A 19,430-nucleotide genomic window follows, 5' to 3' on the forward strand; every position below is an offset into this window, starting at 1 on the left:
ACACAGAGAGAGACAGACAAAGGACAATAATTGAGAAAGGACAAGACAAGCTGCTTTAAAGAGTAACAGGTTAGAGCAGAGGAAATTCTGGGTATTGAATAGGGCACGACACCTTTCTGCAAACTAACTGGCAGTACGTGTCCACCATGACAACACGTGTTGGTCGAGCATGGTTTAATGTAGATCAGTGTTCTGTATTCAGGATCTGTGTTGTTTAACTAGTGTGTTGCCCTGGCCTTGCTCCTCTGGGGTTTAGGTTTGGGTTGCTGTCAAGTTGCTGTCAATATGTGTTTGTTGATAAAAGCATTCTAACGATAACTTTAGATGGATTGATTGTGTTCAGGTAGTAATGATTTGGATTGTGCACAGCAAATTTGTGGTTAAAATCTCTGTGTTCAGAATTCCCTGATCGGTGATGTGGAGGTGGGGAGAGGGCATTTGTGGCAGGTGTGCCCCCTACCCAACTCTATGGTCACGTGAAGATGGAGGGCACTCGTTGAAGGTGTCCCCGCTATATAACGCTATGGCCAGGTATTTAAACGGGCAGGTTTGAGGGCACCTCTTTTCAATCCGGGGTGCTTCACCCAGACACAGTTGAGCAATTGGGCACGTCATACAACTCTCACACCAAGAAACAGTATGCGTCATTGAAATAGAAGCCATGCAAACATACTTTACGGACCACAGGAGGTTGGTGGCACCCTAATTGGGGAGGATGGGCTCGTGGTAATTGCTGGAGCGGAATAGGTGGAATGGTGTCAAATACATCGCACATGGTTTCCTTGTGTTTGATGCCATTCCATTTGCTCCCTTCCAACCATTATTATGAGCCGTCCTCCCCTCAGCAGCCTCCACTGCTACAGACCCACCGGCTAGTCCATCCAATTCAAGACAAAGTCTCATGTCAGCAACTGTCAATCATTCCATGCCATGTATCATCACCTAAATATATAAAGACTCTTAAACCTAATTGCATCTCTGCCTCTGTCTGCTCTCTAACCATAGTCCGACAGTAGATGGGCATCACCATAACCTAGTTGTAAACCTCAATCAGTTACACTCGGTGTTGAGGTAAAAGTGTTGTGAGCATTACATCGGAGTGATGATTCTAGTGGGGTTAACACCAGTGGGATTGAAATTGACGCCACCTGCAGTGAATAAATGAAGTGTTAATTGAATCACAGATGAATCAACACTTCGTGGTGTGGTTGTTACTCAACTGTGTTGAGTTCATTTCCGTTAACTCTCTCAGAGTGAAAAATACTTGGTAGGGGTCTCATAATCCTATTTCCCAGCATGCTTTTTTGCAGGTAGATTTTATAATATTTTTTAATTTTTATAATGTCTTTCTGCGTGCATATTGATTGATTAATTGATCTAAGATAAATAACTGACATTTTTCTAATCCAATCTGTAAGTGGTGGGGCTTATTGCACCCATTACTGAGACTGTTCTTCCAGTTTAGATGGTTTAGGTCATCTTGTTTGACAAATCACCATAGCATTCAGACTGAATGGCTGGATTCCAATAGGAATTACAACATCCATGTCTCAAGTCAACATTTGCAACACCCACAGTGTTAGGGTGTTGGTTTATCTGGGGGTGTTGGTTTATCAACACTTTGAAAAGTGTTAGTTTAACACTGTTTTGGTGGGTCAAATATAATTCCTAAGAAAGTGTTCAATTTAACATTGTGGGTGTTAAAACTCTGACCTCAAAGGTGGTGTGTGTGTGTGTATTCAACACTATAACTTTTTGTTCTGCAGGTGTGCTTCTTTGTGGCCCTCTACTACAATGTGATCATTGGGTGGAGTCTCTTCTACTTCTCCCAGTCCTTCCAGCAGCCTCTGCCGTGGCACGAGTGTCCCCTGGTCAATAACAAAACCACAATGTGTAAGACACACACACTCACCTTCATCCAGCACATGCTCTTCATTACACAAGAGGCGAGAACTATACAGGTGGCTCTTCATAACTAGCATACAAGTTCATAAAAAAAACAGGTAATGAAGTCATAGTGCTTAGATCCTTCCCAGTGAAAGCGATACAGTAAGCCTTTAGCCATACTGTAGACACACCGTAATCCATTATAAAGCGTGCTCTAAGTCTAATCAGCAACGACCACAATTTTGTCTGTCCCTCCTCCCTCCAGTTGTGGTGCCTGAGTGTGAGAAGAGTTCGGCCACCACCTACTACTGGTACCGTGAGGCTTTGAACATCTCTGACTCCATCTCTGAGAGCGGAGGCCTCAACTGGAGGATGACCATCTGTCTGCTGGCCGCCTGGTCCATCGTCTGCCTTGCCATGATCAAGGGCATCCAGTCCTCCGGAAAGGTGAGAGAGAGTGAGAGAGTAAATGGGGGGGGGGGGGTAATGAGATGGGATATTGACTTAACAGTCTGCAAGTAAGAAAAAGTGAAAAAGAGAGCAGGTTTGTGAGAGAGAGCTTGCTAGATAGTTACTGTATACCTGGTTTAGTCAGTTAGCCATTCAAATGTGAGTAGTGAGGGAAAGCTTGTTAGTTACTGTATTTTTTTACCTTTATTTAACTAGGCAAGTCAGTTAAGAACAAATTCTTATTTGAATTACCTGGATTTCTGCATAAATTTGACATAACATTTGATTTGATCTTTATCTAAGTCACAACAACAGACAAAAATAGTGTGCTTAAACTGATAATACACAAATTATTGTATTTTTTTGTCTAATATTGAATAGATAATTTAAACATTCACAGTGTAGTTAGGAAAAAGTCTGTGAACCCCTAGGCTAATGACTTCTCCAAAGCTAATTGGAGCCAGATGTCAACTAATCTGGAGTCGAATCAATGAGACGAGATTGGTTAGAGCTGCCCCGTAAAAAAACACTTTGCTATTCACAAGAAGCATTGCCTGGTGTGAACCATGCCTCGAACAAAAGAGATCTCAGAAGACCTAAGATTAAGACTTGTTGCCTTGCATAAAGCTGGAAAGGATTACAAAAGTATCTCTAAAAGTCAGTCCACGGTAAGACACATTCAAATTTCAACACTGTTGCTACTCTCCCTAGGAGTGGCTGTCCTGCAATGATGACTGCAAGAGTACAGTGCAGAATGCTCAATGAGGTTAAGAAGAATCCTAGAGTGTCAGCTAAAGACTTACAGAAATCTCTGGAAGATGCTAACATTTCTGTTGACGGGTCTACGATACGTAAAACACTAAATAAGAATGGTGTTCATGGGAGGACACCATGGAAGAAGCCACTGCTGTCCCCAAAAAAATGCTGCACGTCTGAAGTTCGCAAAAGAGCACCTGGATGTTCCACAGCGCTACTGGCAAAATATTCTGTGGACAGATTAAACTAAAGTTGTGTTTGCAAGGAACACACAACACTATGTGTGGAGAAAATAAGGCACAGCACACCAACATCAAAACCTCATCCCAACTGTAAAGTATGGTGGAGGGAGCATCATGGTTTTGGGCTGTTTTGCTGCCTCAGGGCCTGGACAGCTTGCTATCATCGATAGAAAAAATGAATTCCCAAGTTTATCAAGACATTTTACAGGACAATGTAAGGCTATCTGTCCACCAATTGAAGCTCAACAGAAGTTAGGTGATGCAACAGGACAACAACCCAAAAGACAGAAGTAAATCAACAACAGAATGGCTTCAACAGAAGAAAATACGCCTTCTGGAGTGGCCCAGTCAGAGTCCTGAACTCAACCCGATTGAGATGCTGTGGCATGACCTCAAGAGAGCGGTTCACAACTGAAACAGTTTTGCATAGAGGAATGGTCCAAAATTCCTCCTGACAAACCTGTGCAGGTTTGATCCAGTACAGAAAACGTTTGGTAAATATATATATTTTTTTACCCAAAAAGAATAGCAATGTCCTGCTCCTTCCCTGATTTTGTATTTTGCATTGCTCATTTGTCCGAATTTTGAAATGACAAACAGAATTCCCAACTTAAAACTATTCCCAACTTATTCCGCCAAGACAATACGCTGTAGTAGGACGTTGGTACCCAGCCAGGCACTAATGTGTCTCTCCTCACTCAATGAATGACAAATGGATGAATGGGTGATAATTGTGCACGTTATTTCACAATTTAATTTAAATTAGCTGTAATGATGAGTTTGTTTTATGCCTGTTTACCAGCGATGGAGCACATGTTAATAATTTGATATCATTCTCTTTACATTTTACTTTGTAAAAATAAGATGTTACTGTTACTAATCACATTTATTGTAAGGGAAACAAAATATTCTACTTGTTGCAGTAGGCCTTTAGAATAATGCAGAACATCCTTGACTCTATCCAAGTGGATGAGCAAGGGGTAACACACAGCCGGCCCATCAAAACTACACCTAAACTATACCTAAACAAATTTCACACATAATAAAAGCTAACCTAAAGACAATATTAAATTGACGATAGTCTGATGAGTACCAATATTATCAATTGTCAAATTGTACATGAAGAGATTGGCGCAGCTTGGAGTTGACAGATGCAGGGAAAGGAGCATCACTTTATTAAATGCAGGTAAGATGTTTTGATGCAGGTAAAATATTTTGATTGCTATATAGTATCATAAAGAGCATATTCTGCAGTTTCTATGACACTTACCTTTGTCAAATAACTCTCAAAATGCAATAAGTGGATTTCTTTTTTACCAAATATTATTTTTTTGCAAGAATATCCGCGCTGACCATGCATTCAGCGCATGACCACTCGCATAGCGGCATTGCTCTGGCTACTAAGCAAAGACTACTAACATAATAATCTTAAAATATGCTATTCTGTTTTTGTTTAAATACACAATGTTTCTTTAGACCTGCTAAAATGAAATTATACTCTATTTCTTTGTGATGGACTTGAACTATTGTTTTTTTTATTTTTACTGATAGCCTAGAGTAAAAAACTAATGAAAATGCTATTTTGTTCTTTGAAATAATATTTTTTTAGTATTCTAATGTTACCTAAGACCTTCGTAAACAAAACCAAATTAATATTCTTCTGATAGCATATATGAAATACATAAAATTGGACTGTTAGAATGTTGATTTGTCTGTGCCTGGAAATGTCGAAATTTGGCTTTAGGCTTACGTTTTTCACTAGGACGTTGAAGAATTATACAAAACAAATCCTTGACTCTATCCTGAGTGGTGCAGCGGTCCAAGGCACTGCATCTCAGTGCAAGAGGCATCACTACAGCCCCTGGTTCAAATCCAGGCTGTATTACATCCGGCCGTGATTTGGAGTCCCAGAGGGCGGCGCACAATTTACCCAGCGTCGTCCGGGTTTGGCCGGGTAAGCCGTCATTGTAAATAAGAATTTGTTCTTAACTGACTTGCCTAGTTAAATAAAAGTAAAACATTTTTTTTTAAACAAATAACTATTGTTATATTTTTACATGGGTATATTTCCACAAATATTTCTTCATACAATTAATCCTTTATAATTGTTTATGCACTATCAAGCATTGGTGCTTATGTTTGCACACCTTACGGGTTGATATACATCTGATGCGTATAGTAATGGTGACACCCAGCAACGTTCTCAACGTTTTCTAGTGGGTACTTCTATGCTGAAAGGCCAGGCAGTTCTAGTGTCAACCAAGTCTCAATAGCTAGCAGTGACGCTAGCTACCAAAGGAGACGGAGAAGTAGAAATGTAATTTCTACTCGTAAACATAAACCTTACGGTTACTACTCAACCTCTCGACAGGGTCTGAAGAACTACGCTCATCAGCAATATCCTTCACGGTTTGATGGTGAGCAGATCAAGCAGGCAAACAGGTATGCAGTCGATATGAGGAGAGCTAGAGTAGTGACACTCTTCGTGAGGAAGAGAAGCGAGAACAACCAGAGAGTGGCTTCTTTTATGGAAGTGAGGGTCCCACCTGTCTGTCTCCGACAGATGCTTTTGTTAGGTACTTCCAAGAGAGTAGGTGGTCCTTGCAAACCCCCACATGTGATACATCGAAACAAGTATTTGAAAGAGAACATCATTGAGAACACCATTGGGTCCTTCTCATCGCTTGTGCGTCTTAGTAAAGAAAGTTTACTCCTTTTAGAGTATTGTTCCTTGAGCATTTTAGCAAAGACCATTTTCACTCGCTTTAGAGTATTTCTGGTCTTATAGGAACATGGCCCTATCCTGTGCTATCTTAATGCAGCATTTGATCCGGCCTTTGTCTCTCTCCCTGGTCTTATCCCAACAGCTGTCTGGTGTTTGCTTGGTTCTATTCAAGCCTCTGTCTCCACAACAAACACAGAGAAAAACAGTCTCCACAACACCCACAGACAAAGCAAGATGGATGCCCTGGCCTCTCAAACAGACAGAAGTGCTTTAATCTTGGTCCTCTGCCATGGCGATGGCACGACAACAGGGAAACCGTCTGTAGTGTCCCAATCTTCCACGTCCTGTTCGTCTGTCGCCTTGCGTGAGGTCATGAAAATGGCCATGCACTTTCCATTCCCCTCCTGGTGAAGGGGCCAGAGTGGGAGACCCTTTGAAGCTTAATCAAGGATTTACCACACAAAAGAATATTAATGTCGCTCTCGCCCCTTGTTCACAAAAGCCTATTCCTAGGCTGTGATCTACAGTTTATTTTTCATTTCTGTGTGTGTGTGTGAGGGTGCAAGAGAGACCGAGGGGGTGCATGGTTGCCATGGTTATCTGCGCTCTTTTACTTTGTGTGATTGTTATGGGTGTACTCACAAAAAATGGAAAGAAAAAAACTTTAATCATGTGTATTAAATGGCTTATTAATTTTCCACTCAATCTAATTTGGGCTTGCATTCTTGATAGACAACAGTTCCGTGCAGCTACAAAAGAACACCTCACTTACAGTACACATAATTAAGATTCTTTTTTTCTCATGACCTGACAAAGTATAATTTGAGTTGCATAGCAACAACTTGATGATACATAGCCATAGTGATAGATGGCTCCTACTATCTGTGACTGAAATGACCTCTCCTTACATAAATGACATGCTATCTAATGGGATAAAGATACAAACTTTGATAGGTGAGGCAGATATACAAAATGTAGATATGGGTGGCAGGTACAGTAGTCACTGCACCTATCTGGTGTATGTGACAAAACCTTTTTTTTAGATTCTCTGAGCAGAAAGGAGCTTCTTTATATACATTGTGACCAAGGTTGTTATTTTCCTATTTTATGAATGGTTGATACAGTGTGTAGAAGATGTTCAAGAGCAGCTCAGCTGCAAAGTGACATGGTTAGGGAAATGGAGCTTCAACCCATACAGCAGGGGAAGGCAACTAGATTCAGCCCCGGGCCTATTTTTGTCGGAGTGAATGGTCGGGAGGCCGGAAAATAATTATCATTTGTAGACCACAACTAAGCCCAGGAAGAGATTGCAGTGAAAAATAACAATCATTTCATACCTTGATTACATTGAGGCACGATCACATAAACGTCCTCTCAATGTCAACTGCGTTTATTTTCAGCAAACTTAACATGCATATATATTTGTGTGAACATAACAAGATTCAACAACTGAGACATAAACTGAACAAGTTCCACAGACATGTGACTAACAGAATTGGAATAATGTGTCCCTGAACAAAGGGGGGTTCAAAATCAAAAGGAACAGTCAGTATCTGGTGTGGCCACCAGCTGCATTAAGTACTGCAGCGCATCTCCTCCTCATGGACTGCACCAGATTTGCCAGTTCTTGCTGTGAGATGTTACCCCATTCTTCCACCAAGTTCCCGGACATTTCTGGGGGGAATGGCCCTAGCCCTCACCCTCCGATCCAACAGGTCCCAGACGTTCTCAATAGGATTGAGATCCGTGCTCTTCGCTGGTCATGGCATAACACTGACATTCCTGTCTGGCAGGAAATCACGCACAGAACAAGCAATATAGGTGGTGGCATTGTCATGCTGGAGGGTCATGCCAGAATGAGTCTGCAGGAAGGGTAGCACGAGGTAGGAGGATGTCTTCCTGTAACACACAGCGTTGAGATTGCCTGCAATGACAACAAGCTCAGTCCGATTATGCTGTGACACACCACCCCAGACCATGACGGACCCTCCACCTCCAAATTGATTCCGCTCCAGAGTACAGACCTCGGTGTAACGCTCATTCGTTCAACAATAAACTTGAATCCAAGCATCACCCCTGGTGAGAAAACCGTGACCCTTCAGTGAGGAGCACTTTTTGCCAGTCCTGTCTGGTTCAGCGACGGTGGGTTTGTGCCCATAGTCGACCTTGTTGGCGGTGATGTCTGGTGAGGACCTGCCTTACAACAGGCCTACAAGCCCTCAGTCCAGCCTCTCTCAACCTATTGCGGACAGTCTGAGCACTGATGGTGGGATTGTGCATTCCTGGTGTAACTTGGGCAGTTGTTGTTGCCATCCTGTACCTGTCCCGCCGGTGTGATGTTCGGATGTACCAATCCTGTGCAGGTGTTTTTACATGTGGTATGCCACTGCGAGGACAATCTGCTGTCGGTCCTGTCTCCCTGTTGCACTGTCTTAGGCATCTCACAGTACAGACATTGCAATTTATTGCCCTGGCCACATCTGCAGTCCTCATGCCTCCTTGCAGCATGCCTAAGGCACGTTCAAGCAGATGAGCAGGAACCCTGGGCCTCTTGTCCTAAGTTTTCATAACTGTGACCTTAATTGCCTACCGTCTGTAAGCTATTAGTGTCTTAACGACCGCTCCACAGGTGCATGTTCATTAATTGTATATAGTTCATTGAACAAGCATGGGAAACAGTGTTTAAACCCTTTGCAATTAAGATCTATTAAGTTATTTGGATTTTATATATATATATATATATATATATATATATATATATATATATATACTGTATATATATACAGTTAAAGTCGGAAGTTTACATACACCTTAGCCAAATACATTTAAACTCAGTTTTTCACAATTTCTGACATTTAATTCTAGTGAAAATGACCTGTCTTAGGACAGTTAGGATAACCACTTTATTTTAAGAATGTGAAATGTCAGAATAATAGTAGAGAGAATGATTTCTTTCAGCTTCTATTTCTTTCATCACATTCCCAGTGGTTCAGAAGTTTACATACACTCAATTAGTATTTGGTAGCATTGCCTTTATATTGTTTAACTTGGGTCAAACGTTTCGGGTAGCCTTCCACAAGCTTCCCACAATAAGTTGGGTGAATTTTGGCCCATTCCTCCTGACAGAGCTGGTGTAACTGAGTCAGGTTTGTAGGCCTCTTTGCTCGCAAACATTTTTTCAGTTCTGCCCACAAATTTTCTTTAGGTTTGAGGTCAGGGCTTTGTGATGGCCACTCCAATACCTTGACTTTGTGGTCCTTAAGCCATTTTGCCACAACTTTGGAAGTTTGCTTGGGGTCATTGTCCATTTAGAAGACCCATTTGCGACCAAGCTTTAACTTCCTGACTGATGTCTTGAGATTTTGCTTCAATATATCCACATAATTTTCCTGCCTCATGATGCCATCTATTTTGTGGAGTGCACCAGTTCCTCCTGCAGCAAAGCACCCAAACCACATGATGCTGCCACTCCCGTGCTTCACTATTTGGATGGTGTTCTTCGGCTTGCAAGCCTCGCTTTTTCCTCCAAACATAACAATGGTCATTATGTCCAAGCAGTTCTATTTTTGTTTCATCAGACCAGAGGACATTTCTCCAAAAAGTATGATTTTTGTCCCCATCTGCAGTTGCAAACCATAGTCTGGCTTTTTTATGGCAGTTTTGGAGCAGTGGCTTCTACCTTGCTGAGCGGCCTTTCAGGTTATGTCGATATAGGACTCGTTTCACTGTGGATATAGATACTTTTGTACCTGTTTCCTCCAGCATCTTCACAAGGTCCTTTGCTGTTGTTCTGGGATTGATTTGCACTTTTCGCACCAAAGTATGTTCATCTCTAGGAGACAGAACGCGTCTCCTTCCTGAGCGGTATGACGGCTGCGTCATGGGACCCATGGTGTTTATACTTGCGTACTATTGTTTGTACAGATGGACGTGGTACCTTCAGGCGTTTGGAAATTACTCCCAAGGATGAACCAAACTTGTAGAGGTCTATAATCGTTTTTCTGAGGTCTTGACTGATTTCTTTAGATTTTTCCATAATGTCAAGCAAAGTCACTGAGTTTGAAGGTAGGCCTTGAAATACATCCACAGGTACACCTCCAATTGACTCAAATTGTGTCAATTAGCCTATCAGAAGCTTCTAAAGCCATGATGTAATTTTCTATAATTTTCCAAGCTGTTTAAAGGCACAGTCAACTTAGTGTATGTAAACTACTCACCCACTAGAATTGTGATACAGTGAGTTATAAGTGAAATAATCTGTCTGTAAACAAAAATAATCTGTCATGCACAAGGTAGATGTCCTAACCGACTTGCCAAAACTATAGTTTGTTAACAAGAAATTTGTGGAGTGGTTGAAAAACGAATTTTAATGACTCCATCCTAAGTGTATGTAAACTTCCGACTTCAACTGTATGTATATATACAGTATATATATAAAATTACTAAACACTTTGGAGGGACAAAAAAAAAGGACTCGCGGGCCAGTTTTTAGAGAGAGAGAGAGTTGAGACAGCAGGTCCGGGACAAGATAGCACAACCGGTGAACAGATCAAGGTTCCATAGCGCAGGCAAAACAGCTGAAACTGCATCAGCAGCACGACAAGGAATCACGTCCGATGAACAGGTCAGGGTTCCATAGCCACAGGCTTAACAGTAGAAACTGGATCAGCAGTACGACCAGGTGGACTGGGGACGTGGACAGCCAGTAGTCGTCAGGCCAGGTAGTCCTGAGGCATGGTCATAGGGCTCAGGTAATCTGGGAGGGGAGGGAGAGGGAGAGGGAGGCCTCTCTCTCTGTTAACTTAGTGGGACAGTGAGACAAAAGCTCGAGTGTAGACCTCCCCCAGGAGAGGGCCACTCACTGTGGTCCGCACTCCGCAAGGCTGTGTATTTCTCTGTGTCCACAGGTCAGGGGTAGACAACAAGAGGCAGCCTCAGAGATCCGTTTAGATAAAGCACAGAAGTAATCAGTGAACAGGATCTATCTTGTTATTAATCCCAAACTTTGGGTCTAAGCCAGACTTGTCAATAAATCACGAAAGGCAAGTCAAGTCTTTGAGCACAAGTCAGAGTCAATGAGTATTTTTTTTTAAACACGAGTCAGGGTCAAGTCTCAAGTCTTTGAGGATGTTTTCGGGTCGAGTCTCAAGTCAGCCTCTCACTTTGTAATGTATGAGTTATACTAAGGTTGTTCTTATGTTGTGGTTGTTTTACAGGTGATGTACTTCAGCTCGTTGTTCCCCTACGTAGTGCTGATCTGTTTCCTGGTCAGGGCTCTGCTCCTCAAGGGATCCGTGGATGGGATCCGACACATGTTCACACCCAAGGTACAGTATCCTAACCCTAATGCTTACCCAAGGTACAGTACAGTGCAGGGGTTGGAATCAGTTCAGGGAACAGAACAGAAAACTGGAAAATAACAACATTTTCAGAGGAACAGAATCATAACCGGGAACGGAAGTGATCTATACTGTTCCGGAACAAAACCGTTATTTTAAAAGCATGGGAACTGGTTAATAACATTATTTTACGTTCCAGCATTTTTTTCCAGTCTCACAAAACTCCCTCACTCAGAAACTTAAGCCCCGTTTCCATTGGCAATTTGAAGTCAAGCCAGGTTGGGCTGGCCTTGGTGGGCTAGCTCAAATTGCGTGTCCACTGCCCCCAGAAATGAGAAATTATGTAATGTTGCTAGGTTGCCAATATGTGACTACAGCTGGCTTCGCTAATGTTGCTAGCTAGCTTGGAAGATGTTGACGAATTTAATTAATCCTCACCATCCTGTAACTAACATTCCCCTATACTCCTGCCAGTACCAGCCAGACTCAGAGCAATGTATTTTGCTTGCTAACGTTAGCTATCTAGCTAAACGGTTAGCGTCGTTGCTAGAATAACAGGCTAGCTAGCTAAATTCCTACCTTGCTTGCCATGGCATTGGTTATTAGCTAGCTAACTAAGCAAACGAGACAACAGGTTTGATATGATCTAGCTAGCTTTCGATATGACTTGGCCAGCTAATATTCCTGCTAGCTCACCTTAGCTAGCTAGCTTGTTTCAACTCTGATTTGCTAACTAACATTAGGTAGCTAGCATTCAAGGGCTGAATGTTCTCATAAAAGTTTGTGTAGTACAAAAATGTATGAAGGATCCAGCTATGGTGGTTATTATAATGGGGCCAGAGGCGATGGCTGCCGTTTTACGGGCTCCTAACCAACTGTGCCATTTTGTTTAGTTTTTTCGCATTGTTTGTAACTCATTTTCTACATAATGTTTCTGCAACCATCTCTTATGACCAAAAAGAGAGTCTGGACAGCAGAACAGCGATTACTCACCTCGAACATTACAAATCATTTTTGTTTAATGAGTCTGATGCAAAGGATATAGTGCTTTGTCAAGACAAGGCCCAAATCCATGTCATCAACATGAAGAAAATTATTTGCAGACAAGTAGGTAAACCACCACTTCCCAATGATGGGAAAACAAACTGGACGATCTACGATTAAGACTATCTGACCAATGGGACATTAAAAACTGTAATATCTTGTGTTTCACCGAGACGTGAACGACGACACATATTATAGAGCTGGCTGGCTTCTCCGTGCATCGGCAGGACCTCCCTTATCCTACCTCATTTGCACATGCTGTATATAGACTTTTTCTACTGTATTATTGATTGTATGTTTGTTTATTCCATGTGTAACTCTGTGTTGTTGTATGTGTCGAACTGCTTTGCTTTATCTTGGCCAGGTCACAGTTGCAAATGAGAACTTGTTCTCATCTAGCCTACTTGGTTAAATAAAGGTGAAATAAAAAATGAAATAATAATAAAAAAAAGTTATTGTAATGTAACTTTATTGTGTTACTTTTGGATTTTATTTCATTTAGTAAATATTTTCTTAACTTTATTTATTGAACTGCATTGTTGGTTAAGGACTTGTAATGCGACAAATACAATTTTATTTATTCATTCCAGCTGTGCTGGCCCGTGTTTCCCTCGATCCAGCTCAAATTTGAGATTTCCATTCGAGCCACCTTGAATTTGGCCCTAATTTTAAGTGCCAGTGGAAATGGGGCTTTATTCCAGTGTCTGCCTGCCAGCTGGAAGGAAATCTTTGCCAGTGTGTGTGCATGTGTAGGCTACCTGCCCCTCCCCCTCTGAAGCATAGGCTACTGTACCCTGCTGACATTACAAGCGTGAGTCAGAAATTGGGGAGAGAGATTTTTAATTAGAGAAGAATAGATTCACTTTTTCAATGCTAGTTTAGGATACTATAGTTATCACATTTCACATTGGATTTATTAACTACAAAAAGTGAATTCTGATGCTGCTCTGCACACACAAGCTTGTTAGTTGACCAGCTAGCTCTGGTTCAACGTTAAGCCAACTCTCGGAGTTCAAAGACATTCAAAGTTCCTCCATAGAAGCCGCTCATTCGTACGTGTAATTCTGTGGGACTAATTCAGATAATGCATGTCATAACAAGATGCCCAACGCTTCAGGCCAAGCCCCTCCACCTCCTCCACCCTATCTCGCTCTCTCCCCACCCGCAAAATGTAAGTTGCATCTCACGCCCCGTACTTGTCGGTCCAATGCATGTATACAACTATAGCTTGTCCGCACCATAGCAAGCTGCTCTATCTCAAAAATCATTTTTATGTTCAGAACTAAACAATTGAAAATTATTTTGGTTCCAACCCTTGGTAGAGTCACCATAATGCTGCTCCTTGGTTATACCCAAGGTACAGTACTGTACAGTCAGCACAATTCTGCTTCACACAGCCAACATACTGCATTACACCCAGTCAAGGACCCAGACTTGTTTGATCCAATGCACTAGTTTTATCCAATGCATTTGTTTGATCCAGTTATGAATCAATGTTGCGTTGTTCACTTTACTGAAACGAGAAGGAAACCTAATTGACTGAAAATGTGCCAGAAATATATTTTTAAAATATTTTAGTCTTTGGCTACTCAGTTGCCGTGGACCAATAGCAATTGGAATCATTTCATTTGGCCTCTGCTGTGGTGGCACACTTCTCACCATGGCAACAGGAGTTGCTGGGCACTCCCTGCTTTATGTAACATCCACGACGGCGTGTTCCATTCATTTCACAACAAAGTCTCATGTGTCTGCTGCTTCTCACACGCCTGACATCTTCCTACTTCAAAGGCCTTTGCTGCGTCTCCGGTGTGCAGGGAGAAAGACATCGAAAGCGGGGCTCATTGTGTGTTGTGTAGTGTGTGCCTTCTGTATGGGTTAAGCCTTCCACCACACACACATACTGTTGGCTATTTGAGAGCAGTAGCATGCTGGATATGTTCTCCTTGCTGTGTCCTTGTTTGATCTTCTCCAGTTTTGACAAATGGAGGTAACTCTCAATCATGATTCACATGTCCACTGATCTGCTCCACTGGTCCAAACAATGGTTTGTCCATTACTAGGAGTTGAACGAAGACTATTGTACAATAAATGACGTAGTGTTGTCCTAAAGAGTCAAACGTTGATCAATTGAATCCACATCGAGGAGAGATGTGTCTGGAACTATAGTTTGTCTTCCTTTAGCACCTCACCTAAATGCAGTGGTGTAAAGTACTTCAGTAAAAATATCTGTACATTACTTTACTGTTTATATTTTTGACAACTTTTACTTTTACTTCACTACATTCCTAAAGAAAATAAGGTACTTTTTACTCCTTACATTTTCCCTCACACCCAATAGTACTCGTTACATTTTGAGTGCTTAGCAGGACAGGAAAAGGGTCCAATTCACACGCTTATCAAGACAACATCCCTGGTCATCCCTACTGAATCTGATCTGGCGGACTCACTAAACACACATGCTTCGTTTGTAAATGATGTCTGAGTGTTGGAGTGTGCCCCTGGCTTTCCGTAAATAAATAAAAAACAATAATATGGCCTCATCTGGTTTGCTTATTATAAGGAATTTGAAATGATTTGTACTTTTACTTTTGATACTTAAGTATATTTTAGAACCAAATACTTTTAGACTTTTACTCAAGTAGTATTTTACTGGGCGACTTTCACTTTTACTTGAGTCATTTTCTATTAAGGTATCTTTACTTTTAACTAAGTATGACAATTTGGGTACTTTTTCCACCACTGTCTAAATGTGCATTCATCATTTATTTCCTTCCAGTTGGAGATCATGCTGGAGGCCAAAGTGTGGCGCGAAGCGGCCACACAGGTCTTCTACGCCCTGGGCCTGGGCTTCGGAGGGGTCATAGCCTTCTCCAGCTACAACAAACGGGATAACAACTGTCACTTCGACGCAGTGCTGGTCTCCTTCATCAACTTCTTCACCGCTGTGCTGGCCACCCTGGTGGTGTTCGCCGTGCTCGGCTTCAAGGCCAACATCATGAACGCCAAGTGTGTCGCACTGTGAGTAGTACATTATAAGCCACTCACTTTTAGAACTCCGGAATGTAGCCTAATTCCCCCAAATCGTAACCCTTTGGTGATTATACTGTAGGCCAATATGCCGGTTTGATTGTGACTTGAAGTTAAGTAGATGCTTTTATCGATCGTACATTTCATAGAGACACACATTATATTCAATGCAATGTATGTGGCCAATACTTGAATCATGCTGTAACCACTGAGCCATGTGATGAGGCCGATAAGATATTAGCATGGTCTTGTATGATAGAGTATCCATTTTGATCTGGTCTTATATTATTTTCAATCTCTCAGGAACACAAAGAAGATAGTTGCTTTGCTAGGGAATGAGGTCAGCCACGACCTGATCCCCCACCACATCAACTTCAGCGCTACTGTGAGTGCTGAGGACTACCAACAGATGACAGAGATCCTCAGAGGGGTGACGGAGAAGGATTACCCGAGTCTGGGCCTGGACTCCTGCAGCATCGAGGAAGAGCTCAACAAGGTGAGGGTCCATTGTCTTCCAACTGCTACATCATTCTAATGCAACGAGTTGGTCAGTGCAGACGGCCGTCGGAACATCGGACATAAGGCAATGGGTGAGGGGGCTCGTAGAATGTATAATGGTAATATTGTATCTTTTTGCATCTTTCATGATCATAACAATCACTTTTAGGTAGCATTTTACTTGAAGAAAACACATAAACAGTCATAAAAACTGGTGTCAGACATGGTATCATCACAACAACTGACTTTGCACTGTCATGTCACAAACCAGGATTAGCTACGCCCAGAGCCATATATTTAGAGAGTTGGGCCAAAATGATGAATGGACGCCATGTTTGCGCCTGTGAGCATTCCATTCATCCATACACGATGAGAATTTGGAATCTTGTACATAGCATTGTTTAAAATTCAGAAAATTCTGTGAACTGCTATTGGTCAATATAGCCCATGGGGGGCTAACATGGCTGGCCTGGAATATAGTGTAATGTAAATGCATCACAATGCAAAAAAAACATAGTTCAATTGTTGCCAGCAGCACAGTTACAGTCACTAACACTCTAGATAATATGAAAACAGACTAACCAGCTCTGCCAGAGTGAGTAAAATGGTCAGAGTGAGGTGTTCTCTCATTTGTGTCTGGAAGTAGCTAGCAAACTAGCCAACTTTAGCCAGTTAGCTTGGGTGCTTGACTGCCGTTGTGAGGTCAGAAACCCTTCTACTCGGCCAGAGCGTCCAGTGTGCACTCTAAGCGCTCCGAGTGCGAAACGCTCTGAATTTACAAAACGACCCAAAGCACACTCTGACACCACTGGAGGCAATTTACGAACACACCCTAAATATATGGCTCTGGCTACGCCTATCCAATGAACATTCTTTGTGTCATAACAGTGCAATGTAAACTGTTACTGAATACTATTTTCCACAGACTGTGGGAGACTTGCCTCTAGATGTTGTCTACACACGTCAAGATTTACCTTTCCAATCATGTGAAACCCTAGGGCAAATAGTCTTACTAGAAGTGGATATTACTGACTAACTTACGTAAATCCTTCTTCTTCTTCCCTGTCCTCCTCCTCCTCCCTGTCCTCCTCCTCCTCAGGCAGTGCAAGGTACAGGCCTGGCCTTCATTGCCTTCACAGAGGCCATGACCCACTTCCCGGCATCTCCCTTCTGGTCCGTCATGTTTTTCCTGATGCTGGTTAATCTGGGCCTGGGCAGCATGTTTGGTACCATCGAGGGCATCATCACACCTTTGGTCGACACCTTCAAAGTCCGCAAGGAGTTCCTCACAGGTCAGTCCAAGACGGGATGGAGGAATATATAGCTCATTATATCTCAATTCACCTTTCTGCGATTCCTCTTCGCTTATCTCCTTGTTTCCTTCTCAATCGTATTGGAGGAGGTCCCTATCGTGCCTTCTTCCTCAATGCGTTGTGAAGGAGGATGCGAGAGAAGATGCAAGGAATTGAGGAAAAATTCAAGAGAGAAAGCCTTTGTGTCAGTGTGTGGAGGTAGACCTTTTTCCACAATGTATCCTCAGCTGAACTATACGGATGTGTATTTGCTATAGTAACAGGTCAATTAAGTATTACCTATGTGTATGATGTATTATGGCTCTTTGCTTTAATGCTTTTGGCTCAATAATGATTGCATAATACTAATCCAATGCACAGTAGATGTGTGGCACCAAAGAGAGTTTCCTAATTAGCGCAACCACATGTTGATCAATATTGTGCATGAATTCTGTTCATGAGGATGGGTCATTCTTGAATTGCAGTGGTAAACACTTTAAAATGAAAAAAACAAATGGGGCAAAATACATTCTCCGTTTTATTTAACTGTTATTTAAAAATTAAACAAACGGTATGTGACCCACCACCTGCACAATACTTGCAATGAAAATGACTTTCTGACTAAATTAAAAACATAAAATATATGAAATGTAGCTAGACTCTTACATGGATGAACACTTCTTCCTCTCTGTCATGGATGCCCGATTGCCCTAAGTTTGAAGATGTAATCCGGAGACAGGTATTTTATTCTTTTCGACTCCCTGTGCATTTTCAATCATACTCTGCTTCAACCGGCATTCCACTGATCTCAAAACTCGGTCAACTTCTTCCATGACAACAACATTGTTGATCGCCATTTCTTCCCCATCACTGTCATCAAAAGACTATACAATGTCTGGTTCAAGGAAAAATGTTGACCTAAATCAGGGATTTCCTCATTATCTGATTCATTATCTGAGTCAGAGGCGGTCAGCATGGCACGATCGTCCTCCAGAAAGTAGTCCATCAAAACGTTTTCCCACTGATCCTTGTCGATGGCGCCTGTTAAATTCAGGGCAGCAATGTTGAGAGCAATAGCAACACTTTTTCAGTTCTTCATATCTTTCAAAAAAGCTGCAGTAGAAAGGATTACCTACACACACTGAGCAGCTCATGTTATAGACACAAGCATTCTACATGGCAGACCAATCCGAACTCATCTCTCGTCCAGCCCATCCATTATCTCAGCCAATCATGGCTTGCGGGAAGGTTCCTGTATTTTTCCCATGACCAAACCAACTAGGCTTGTAATTTAACAATTGTATTTGCATTTACAGATGGCATATAAGGTTTTGTTATTAAGGAACTTGAAAGTTCATGTTCCAGAAGGCTTTTCTGACAAAAAAACGCATTTTGATAAACAAAAAAAAGTTTACGTTCAAGTGCCTCTCCTGTGAAGTAGTGACGTGCAACATACACCTAGCTTCCTGAAACGGGTCACATATGTAAGTCCTTAAAACTTCTCACGAGTCAGCAACCCTGATCCGGTAGCACCCCCCAACTCACCCCACTGATTAGCACAGCTAGCATAGCGTCACAAGTAACTTGTAGCATCTAAATATCATTAAATCACAAGTCCAAGACACCAGATGAAAGATACAGGTCTTGTGAATAAAGCCACCATTTCAGATTTTTAAAATGTTTTACAGGGAAGACAGAATATGTAAATCTATTAGCTAACCACGTTAGCGGAGGACACGATATTTTTACCAGGCAGATTCGGCTAGGCGCCCACGTCCAGTTCACATGCACAACAGATATGATATAAAATCGTAAATTGGGTCTTACTATGGCTGATCTTTCATCAGAATGTTGATCAAAGTGTCCTTTGTCAAGATGAGTCGTTGGTTCCGTTCAGAAATGTTCCTTTCCCACTCCATTTAGCACAGGTACCGGTCGAGTGGCACGAATTTCTCAAACGTAAATACAATCCGACAACGGTACACCGAAAAACTCCCGGAAAAATTCAAATAATCTGATTAAACTATATTGAAAAAACATACATTACGATGATATGGTCACATGTATCAAACAAAATTCGACACGGAGATAGTTTGCATACATAACGCCAGCAAAACAGTACACCAACGCAGCTCAAATTGGAAAATTAAGATGTCCGGAAGTTGTCGGT

General features: G+C 41.9%; 1 protein-coding gene across 1 annotated transcript in view; it reads left to right on the forward strand.

Moving 5' to 3' along the window:
* LOC139540314 (sodium-dependent neutral amino acid transporter B(0)AT2-like) overlaps positions 1 to 19,430 on the forward strand; it is a 36,526-nt gene that overhangs the window by 13,039 nt on the left and 4,057 nt on the right. The window contains exons 4-9 of the mRNA XM_071344051.1: positions 1,767 to 1,893; positions 2,153 to 2,334; positions 11,277 to 11,387; positions 15,220 to 15,461; positions 15,774 to 15,966; positions 17,068 to 17,260. Coding sequence (XP_071200152.1) covers positions 1,767 to 1,893; positions 2,153 to 2,334; positions 11,277 to 11,387; positions 15,220 to 15,461; positions 15,774 to 15,966; positions 17,068 to 17,260 — 1,048 coding nt within the window. The remainder of the gene's footprint in view (positions 1 to 1,766; positions 1,894 to 2,152; positions 2,335 to 11,276; positions 11,388 to 15,219; positions 15,462 to 15,773; positions 15,967 to 17,067; positions 17,261 to 19,430) is intronic.

The sequence above is a fragment of the Salvelinus alpinus genome, chromosome 15 (assembly GCF_045679555.1).
Source record: "Salvelinus alpinus chromosome 15, SLU_Salpinus.1, whole genome shotgun sequence".
Taxonomy (NCBI): Eukaryota; Metazoa; Chordata; class Actinopteri; order Salmoniformes; family Salmonidae; genus Salvelinus; species Salvelinus alpinus.